The 9,589-nt window shown below is 40.2% G+C and overlaps 2 protein-coding genes across 2 annotated transcripts; one reads left to right on the top strand and one right to left on the bottom strand.

Annotated features, from left to right (window-relative positions):
- Positions 1-1,317: 1,317 nt before the first annotated feature.
- Positions 1,318-2,848, bottom strand: LOC133849053 (box C/D snoRNA protein 1). Its single transcript, XM_062284899.1, has 3 exons — positions 2,709-2,848; positions 1,848-2,617; positions 1,318-1,788 (listed from the first exon to the last, which is right to left on the bottom strand). Exons 1-3 carry the CDS (start codon positions 2,735-2,737, stop codon positions 1,535-1,537), a joined length of 1,053 nt encoding a protein of 350 aa, XP_062140883.1. The 5' UTR covers positions 2,738-2,848; the 3' UTR covers positions 1,318-1,534.
- A 114-nt stretch (positions 2,849-2,962) lies between these two features.
- On the top strand, positions 2,963-9,389 carry LOC133849050 (folylpolyglutamate synthase, mitochondrial). The gene is made up of 5 exons (XM_062284896.1): positions 2,963-3,104; positions 3,601-4,278; positions 4,347-4,523; positions 6,415-7,253; positions 8,795-9,389. Exons 2-5 carry the CDS (start codon positions 3,850-3,852, stop codon positions 9,300-9,302), a joined length of 1,953 nt encoding a protein of 650 aa, XP_062140880.1. The 5' UTR covers positions 2,963-3,104; positions 3,601-3,849; the 3' UTR covers positions 9,303-9,389.
- Positions 9,390-9,589: the final 200 nt, after the last annotated feature.

Below are 9,589 nucleotides of genomic sequence, written 5' to 3'. Positions count from 1 at the left end.
GAAACAAAAAATTGACCTTTCAAATATATTTATACGAAAAACTAGTTTAATTTATATGAAAAAATATGAAAAATGTTTGTTCGCTTCGATGTATTTTCTCTATGTATCTTGTTGTGCACACACACACACACACAAACACACACATACATACGTATACATCTATATAACTATTCCAATTAATTTATAGTGCAAATATTTCAATGTTCGTTTTCTTTTTCTTCGCTATCTCTCTCTCTCTCAGTCTTTGTAATGCATTTGAAAAATGTTAATTTGTTAAAGCGTTGTGTTTAATTCTTATGTATACATATATAATTTTTTTTAAAATTAATTTTTATTTAGTTTAATGCAAAAAAAAAAAGAAACAACAACTGGTGCAGGCAAAAATAAAAAACAAAATTATATATATAGATATAGATATATATCGAGATGTATTACAGATAAAGTAACCTTCAATTGGTATTTCAAAAATTGATCTAACTACACTCAACAAGAAATGCATTAATGAATTGAATTGTACACAAAAATTTAGTAACTACACCAATTATCAATTACCAATTACCATTTAAAAACAATGCCTATATATATACAGGAACAGGAACAGGATGCATATGCGGGCTGTAAACTGACGTGTGTGTGTTTCATTTTTTTTTTCAAACTATATACGATCGAAAGCGTGGTATAATACTTATCATTTAATTAGCCTAAACAAAAAAAAACTTAAATAAATAAATCAATGGTAAACAATTTAATGCTTCTCCCAGTGTTGTTTAATTTGTGAGAAGCGCGCAAACGAGCGAGAGAGTGATATGTGTGTGAAAGAGATAACAAAAAGTGTGTATGGTGCCATTTTCCATAGGAAGTCATCGCTGAATTCCACAGTAGTCTATGGAAATCATTGCTGAATTGCCTACAAGGTTTTCCACAATGTAATGTGTGTGAAAGGGAAAGCAAATGTGTGTGAAGGAATTTTCCATGTGAAATCATCGCTGAACTCCACAGTAATCGATGCTACAAAAGTGTGTGGTGACTTTTTCCTATGGAAATCATCGCTGAATCGGCTGCAAAGTTTTCCTTAGTAATCGATGCTATGATGCTAGGTAAAACGCGATAGAGTGATACATTGTAATGTGTGTGAAAGAGATAACAAAAGTGTGTATGGTGCCATTTTCCAGAGGAAGTCATCGCTGAATTCCACTGTATATGCTACAAAAGTGTGAGGTGACTTTTTCCTATGGAAATCATAGCTGAATTGACTGCAAGTCTTTCCACAACGATGCTAGGTAAAACAGCATTTTCAATACAAAGCAAATGCACACATTCTTTTGCTTAAATTAGTTATTTATTAGAAGGTCAATGGGCTTTAGTGTGCTGTTAAATCCGTTTCACAGTTTTTAGCACTTTTAATTACAACTCTAAACTTAAGACTACGCAATGCTTATTTACTATTTGAAGGGTCGTCGCGTGCCTGTCTGTTCAGCATCTTCAGGACACTTTGGACTATATAACTACAGCTTATAACTATAATAAAGCAAGTCTAGAATGGACTAGTGAATTCAATGGGCAGCTCATCGCTGCTTGCCGCTGACTCCGCAGATTCATTCTCACTCTCCTCATGCTGCTGCTCCTGATCCTGATTCTCATCATCATCATCGTCATCTGTATGCTGCTCGTCTGCAGCTAAGCCGTAAACGTTCTTCGACACTTTGCACTTCTTGGCAGCTGGTGCTTCGTGTTGACTGCGCTTCGAGGCGGCCACTGGCGGCGCTGCTACAGACTCCTCCTCCTCATCTGCAAAAGGGAAAAGCATTTAATTTCGAGCGAACAACAAGCTTGAAGTTAACGCTTACCGCTGTCCACAATCTCGTAGCCGTTGGGCGGACGCTGCTCGTAGCTGACATAGATGCTGGGGAACTCGACAATCGTCTTGCCCACCAGATTCTCGGCCAGCGTTTTGTGCGCTGCCAACGCATAGCAACGGGAGCTACTCCGCCTCACGCCCTCGGCTCGCAGCCAAAGCGTTAGCTGGCCAATGCCAGCGATCTGATGTTGTTGCAAATGTTTGCGCTGCTCTCGTGCCACTTCCTGTTCCTCGAGATTCAGATACTTGTCCAGCAGTTGGCTCAGTGTTTGCTGCTCATCGCAACGTGCGTCCGCAAAGCACGTGACGCCCGCTTCGGTGCCGCAAAACAGCCATTCAATGTGCCAATAGAAACGCTGCTGCTTCCAGTTGAGGAACGTCGTGTTCTGCTTGCGACGTGTGAAGTGCGGCAGCAGGAACTGAAGACGGATGCGTCGCTTGGCCGCCTCGCTGCGCATGCGATGCAAGGGAACCGGAAGCTGGCACTGTTGATGCGTATAGCGTTTGCTCTTGTCCTGCTTCCGGGTGTCCGCATACCGAGTGCACTCCTCCAGGAAGCAATAGTCGCTCATGAAGTCGCGTTCCGTCATCGCGCTGAGCGGCAAATATTTGGTGCGATCCCGGATGCCATCGCAGTCGAGTTCACGCTTGTGGATTTGCACGCAGGTTAGTGAACACGTTTTCACCTCACATTTGGGGCATGCATAGCGTGCCACATTCTTGGCGCAAACTTCACAATTGCCCAAACGCGATGTCAAGCTGTAAACAAAAAAACATGTGCGTGTTAAACATTCTGGCAACACTCTGTTGAAGTGTGAGAAATGAGAAAAACAAAAAAAAATTGAATCACCTCTCAGTTTCAGTTTTGATTTCGGACATGGTTGTGAAATTATAAAATTCAATTCAGTTGGAACTCATATTTTGAATAGCACACAGCAGCAGCTGTCTCAAAATTGTAACATTTTTTTTCTTCTTTTATTTTCACCTCTTCCTCTTGCTTGTTTTGTGGTGCACTTTGCCATTCGCACTGACCAACCGACACCGACACATTCGCGTACCGTGTCATCAACAACCATTCACCCAACGCGCACACACATCGTGCAGTGTCCCCCAAAGCACAATTGGCGCATACGGCCAACAAATCTATTTACACCATTTTAATTCAAAGTTTCTACGGTTTATTCATGCATTGAGCATACATTGAGCTGTCCAGCAGACGGTGTTACGTCGTGTATTACAGGCCCAAGTGAGTATAATTAATTTGTTCTTATTGTTTCATCAATTGCGCTATTTGTGTTGTGTTATGCACTCGCTCTGAATTCGGTTGTGTGTGGACAACAATAATAACAATGACCGCGCGCGTGCGTGAGTTTTTTTTGTTTTCGAAGCATACACACGTGTGCACGGCGTTGCCACCTTTTCGCCAGCGGCTTAGTTTATCGTAATCGCGAGACAGCGATTAATTGACCAATCGACGGGCAAAACAATTGTTATCTAATGACCGTTAGTTATCTTTTCGACTATTATCGAAATGGCACAGAATTGTTTGGAGCGGCATTTTCGCCATATCATCGTGATACGCACGCGTTTCATTAAAACTCTTATCAAGCACAGCTATGCTTATTACCTGCGAGGGTGCCAAGGGGGAGGTGCGCTACGCCTACAATGTTGTGTTGATATTATAAATATTGTTGTCGATTAACTTTATCTACATAATTGTTGTGATTTTCGTATATTTTCAGCAACGGTTTCCGCTCTTCCCCCACTTCCCCCGTTCCCACCCGCTGAACGAAAACAATTCACTCACCGCTGCTTCAATCGAACAAGTTTAAAAGAGCGAGAGAGAGAGAGAGAGAGAGGAACGCAGAAAGAGAAAAGACTGAGAGAGTGAGAGAGCGAGAGCGATAGAACGCGCGTTCGTTAAACCAGAATCTAGAGCCGATCGACTGCGGTTGAAATTCGTATATATAGGAAAGCAAAAACAAAACAAAATGCTATGCCGCAAGGTATTGCGTTCAGTGATTAAACCTAGCCAGCTGCGTCTAGGTGTGCGTATCGTAACCCAATTCGGAGCCATGGACGATCTACAGACTCGCACAGCCCACAACAGCAACCCCAACAGCAGCAGCAGCAGCAGCAGCAGTGGTGTTGGGTCGCCGGTCTTGCCAAGGACACAGAATCTAGGAACAGCAGCCACATCCATGGTCGAGCTGCAGCATTCAAATGGTGCTCCATTAGAAGCACCAACAGCAGCAGCACCAACAACAGCAGCACCAACGACGGCAGCTCCGGCAGCAATCTCTGCCACAGTGAACGATGGCGTGCTCTTCGAGGATCTCGTCTTCTATCCCAAGGGACGCGAGCGTTCCGACAGTCGACAGGATAAAGAGACTTTGGCCCGTGAGTTGGCCGAATTTCATGTGAGTAGTATTTGTGCGTTTGCTGCTGTGAACAGCGCTCTTCAGTGTCCGTCTTGGCCTCGCATTAGGAAGCCGTCGAGATGTTCACACAAATCAAGCCAAACGCGCAAAGCATTCGGGATTCCATATCGAATCTGAAGCTCAATTCGTTAAGGGATACGATCAAGTATCTAGAACGCAGCGGTCTCACACTGTCCGCCGTAGAGAAGTTGTCCGTTATTCATGTGGCCGGCACCAAGGGCAAGGTGAGTACCACTTTTTTTTAGTTTTTTAGTTCTCTGTTTTCCATTGTTAGTTTACACACACACACACACACACACACACGCACAATCATTTCAATACGTAACAACAACAATTCAAACAACACCGAATTAATCAACAACGAAAATTAATGCTAACAACTGAAGCACAACATCAACATCAACAAAAGCAAAAACACAAATTCAAATCGCAGCAGCCCATCTGTCGTGATTGAAACGCGTGTTAGGCCTGAGAAGAGAGCCAAGCTCTGCTCTCGACACACTCAACAAAAAAATCTATTCGAAAATTTGAATCAACTTTGATGAAGCTGCTATTTCAATGTGTGCTTAGTTTGCCTATCAAATATCTAATTATATTTTCAACTAAATATGAGCATAGTTGGTATCTGATTATATATTTAACTATATGCTAGTATATTTAGTATATTGGTATACTAACACATTCATAATATACCATAGGCTACAAAATACTTGCAAGAATATATCACAATATATACTACAAATATACTACACTATACACAATTTACTATACTATACACTTTCTATAGTATTCATATTCTATAAATTTAACCGATTTCTTCATCAATCAATTGCGTAAAAGTAAAGTTCACTTTTGCATTATGCAATGCATTATCAATTGATAAAGAAAATATTGGAAATAACTAAAGAAATGCCCCAGTAGATTAGCAAAGCCTTAACATAGGTATTTCTCTGGACGTTATTCATAATCTCATATTTATTTTTAATCCATTTCCCATAGATATGGACATAAAGCGCAATCCAAAAATTAAGTTTCGCACTGACACTTTTATTGCCTTGTGATTCTGATTTAGCATTGAAATTTCAGTATATTAATATAGTTGTAGTATATTAATAGTAGTCAAAACTGTTTGACTTAATTTCCATTATCATTAGCATTACGATTGTCATTATTTGCTTACTCAAGTAATCATCATTACGAGCTTCAAAAGCCAAAATTGTATAATTATCATGATCATTCGAATTTTATTTTATTTACTCGGGTAATTTAATTATGATCATCTTAATCATTGCGATTTTCATTAGAATTTTCATTAGTTATGATAAGTGACTCGTATTTCTGCGTAATTTCTCGCTGTGCAGCGCTATCGTTTGTATATAAGCATTCTCATTATAATAATCATTACGATTTTCATTAGAATTTGCATTATAACTATTAAAATCTGAAAAGCATTTAAAGTGTCGAATTATGATGATAATTAGAATTTGTATTATATTTGCTCATGCAGTCTAATTATCATTATCTTAATCATTACGAATTTCATTAGAATTTGCATAAAATATACGCGAGTCAAAAAAGGTTCTATTATATTAACTGAAGTAATTTAGTTATTAAGATCATTGGAATTTGTATTATATTTGCTCATGCAGTCTAATTATCATTATCTTAATCATTACGAATTTCATTAGAATTTGCATTATATATACTAAAGTCAGAAAAGCCTTTAAGTTTGTGTTATATTTACTCAAGCAATCAAATTACCATCTTATTAATCATTACGCTTTTCATTAGAATTAGCATTATTTAGAAGCAACTCGATTTATTTGTATTTCCGCTGAAATTTCTTGCTGTGCAGTGCTATCGATTGTGACGTCGATGTCGCTCAGCTCGGCTGATAAGCGTGTTTTTTTTTGCGTGTTGCATTAGAGTTGTTATTGTTGGGAAATTGATATGTGCTTGTGTGTGTTGGTCAATGACCAACAACCATGTTGTGTCTCGCCTCCGATCGAGAACCATTTGTGTGTTTACTTTGACCCACTTTGTAATATATCTTTGGATCTTGATTTTGTTTTATTTAATATATTTTTGTTAAATTTTAATTTTGATTTTATTTAGGGTTCCACCTGTGCTTTGACTGAATCGATCTTGCGGCAATATGGAGTACGCACCGGATTCTTCAGCTCGCCGCATTTGGTGTCGATCACCGAACGCTTTCGCATCAACGGCGTCCCGCTGGCGAGGAACAAGTTCACGCGTCACTTTTGGCATGTGTACAACAACCTGATGTCGAAGCGTGAATACGATAAGGATATGCCACCATTTTTCATGTTCCTAACCATACTCGGCTTTCACGCCTTTCTCGAGGAGCGCGTCGATGTTGTGGTCCTCGAAGTGGGCATCGGAGGAGAATGCGATTGCACAAACGTGTTGCGCAACGTGAAGACCGTGGGCATCACATCGCTGGCATTGGAGCACACCGATCTCTTGGGCACAACCATCAAGCAGATTGCGTGGCAAAAGGGCGGCATCATCAAGCCCGGATCGAATGTCTATACCCATGTGACGGATCCCGTTTGCCTTGAGGTGATCCGCGAACGCGTCGCCGAGAAGAAGGCAACCCTGCATCAGGTCCTCGAAACGGAGGCCTACTTCAAATACAATCTGTATGCGCACTATTTCGATACGTTCAACGATTATGTCCGTCTCAATGGCGCCTTGGCCATTCAGTTGGCCTACGATTGGCTGCGACAGGCGAAGGGACGATTCCACGAGGACAATCCCATCAATGATCTGCACATGACCACCGAGGTGCTGCGTGGTTTGGTCACCGCCCACTGGCCCGGTCGCTGTCAGCTGGTCGAGTACAATAACATGCGGGTCCATCTCGATGGTGCCCACACCATTGAGAGCATGCGCATCTGCTTGGACTGGTACATCAAGAGCACCAAGCGAACGTAAGTACTTAGACATCCACGTGAGTTCACAACTCAGTCTTACAGACTATTAGAGTTGTATCAAATCTGTCAGTCCGTCTGTTTGAACAACTAAATCTCATCGGGTATTAGAGTTAGTTACATTTAAACGACTGGGAAAGTTCTTTATTAATTATCAAGTTAGTAATATTGTTGCTATTTCATGTGTCTGCTTTTTTAAATGTCTACATCTCATAAAATATACGAGTTGACTCAGAAAGTAGTATTCAATCTGCCTGTCCGTCTGACTGTACAACTCAGTCTTACAGAGTATAAGAGTTGGCGTAATAGAAAATATTGTATCTGACTGTCCGTCTGTTTGCACACTTAGATCTCATCGGGTATAAGATTTAGTCCCATTTAAACGAAGTACGTTATTATTGTTAACTTATTTATATTGTAGCTAATTCATATGTCTGCTTCTTTAAATGTCTACATCTCATGGTATATAAGAGTTAACTGAGAAACATAGTATACTCTAAATATTGTATCAAATTTGTCTGTCTGACTATTTGCACAGCTAAATCTTACAGAGTATAAGAGACTTGATCTCATCGGTTATAAGATTTAGTCACATTTAAGCAACTGGGAAAGTTCTTTATTATTCTTAAGTTACTAATAGTATAGCTATCCGTCTTTCTTATTATTTAAACATCTAGATCTCATAGAGTATTAGAGTTGACTGAGAAAACGTATTCTGTCTGTCCGTCTGTTTGAACAACTAAATCTCATCGGGTATAAGAGTTAGTTACACTTAAACGACTGGGAAAGTTCTTTATTATTGTCAAGTTAGTAATATTGTTGCTATTTCATCTGTCTGCTTTTTTAAATGTCTACATCTCATAAAATATACGAGTTGACTCAGAAAGTAGTATTCAATCTGTCTGTCCGTCTGTTTGCACAACTAAATCTCATCGAGTATAAGAATAAGAAACTTCTTTATTATTTTGAACTTATTAATATTTAGCAAATCCGTCTGTCTGTTAGTTTAAGAGTATAGATCTCATAAAGTTAAAGAGTTGACTGGCAAAGTAGTATATTCTAAAAATCGTATCGAATCTGTCTGTCCATCTGTTTGCACAACTAGTATAAGAGTTAGTAACATTCAAACTACTGACACAGTTCTTTAGTATTATTGCTTAGTCAGTATTAGTGTAGCTAATCCGTCTGTCTGTTATTGTCCCCTGCTTTTTCAGGTATCCGTCCGTCCGCCTGTTCAAACATCCAAATTTCAGCTAATATAAGAGTTATAGATATCAAAGTTAGTCACGACATTGTAGGCTTGGATTAGGTAAAGTTTCTGTGTCCTGCTTTCTGTCCGTCCGCCTGTTTAAGCAGCTAGATCTCAGTGACTGGCAGAGCTAGAGGCTGGAAATTTGGTGAGCACACTTTTCTAGCTTAGAGGTAGCTTAGGCCTGTTTTAGTATACGACCACGCCCCTTTACGCCCACTTTTATAGCATAAGCTTCTTTCGATGGCACTTGACATCTTTGTAATATATATTTTCTTCTTTTTTGTTGCAGTCCATCGAACCCCAAGATATTGATATTTAATCGCACCGGCGGCTCGGATCCCTCGGGCATAGTCAACTTGGTCCACAACACGATCAACTTTGACATGGTGTGCTTTACGCCCAACATTGCGCATCCGCAGAAGCGTGATCCCAGCCAGTCGACGAAATATACGAGTGCGCGACAGCAGCGTCATCGTGCCCAGATCATTGCCAAAGTGTGGGAGTCGATGTCCGAGGCGAAGCAACAGATCAACAAGGGACAATTGTACAACACATGCTGGGAGGCTCTCACTGCGGTCCGAGCTCGTTATCCCGCTCCCATTGAGCTCGACTTGCTCGTAACGGGTTCGATTCATTTGCTCGGTGCCGTCATCACAGCGATCGATCAGTTCCAATCGCCAGTTCAGGCAACAGCAATATCAACATCTCCATCGTCATCCATACAATCCGCAACAATTCCGATTGTTGATCGGTCGCCGGTCAGTGAATCAAAGTGTGAAAACCTCTCAAAATTTTAACGTAATCACAAAAAAAAAAACAGTAACAAAATTGTTTGTTAAGTTTTTCCTAGTTTATTATCACCCCATCATCATCAATAACTTTCATGTGTTTTGTCTCAACAAAAACAAAAATAATCAAAAAACATGTGTCGCGCTTCCCCCGAATTGTGTCTGGCAAACCTAAAAAAAATCTACTGTGGTAATATGAGTTGAGGCCTCTAATTGAGGCGCAGCTCGAAAAGAGAAACAAAAGCTTTAATTTCGTTGGATGTGTCACAACAACTACTCAGAAAATTGTCGCAAGT

Source organism: Drosophila sulfurigaster, chromosome X (genome assembly GCF_023558435.1).
Source record: "Drosophila sulfurigaster albostrigata strain 15112-1811.04 chromosome X, ASM2355843v2, whole genome shotgun sequence".
Taxonomy (NCBI): Eukaryota; Metazoa; Arthropoda; class Insecta; order Diptera; family Drosophilidae; genus Drosophila; species Drosophila sulfurigaster.
The sequence above is the reverse complement of the archived record's forward strand: the minus strand, read 5'-3'. Positions and strand labels throughout refer to the sequence as shown.

Excerpts from the sequence above, each read along its gene's own strand:
- LOC133849053 (XM_062284899.1), bottom strand. The coding sequence starts at position 2,737 with ATGTCCGAAATCAAAACTGAAACTGAGAG. Across the intron at positions 2,618-2,708 it reads ATCAAAACTGAAACTGAGAG|CTTGACATCGCGTTTGGGCA; the intron begins GTGATTCAATTT and ends TTTTGTTTACAG. Across the intron at positions 1,789-1,847 it reads CTACGAGATTGTGGACAGCG|ATGAGGAGGAGGAGTCTGTA; the intron begins GTAAGCGTTAAC and ends TCCCTTTTGCAG.
- LOC133849050 (XM_062284896.1), top strand. The coding sequence starts at position 3,850 with ATGCTATGCCGCAAGGTATTGCGTTCAGTGATTAAACCTAGCCAGCTG. Across the intron at positions 4,279-4,346 it reads GTGAGTTGGCCGAATTTCAT|GAAGCCGTCGAGATGTTCAC; the intron begins GTGAGTAGTATT and ends GCCTCGCATTAG. Across the intron at positions 4,524-6,414 it reads TGGCCGGCACCAAGGGCAAG|GGTTCCACCTGTGCTTTGAC; the intron begins GTGAGTACCACT and ends GATTTTATTTAG.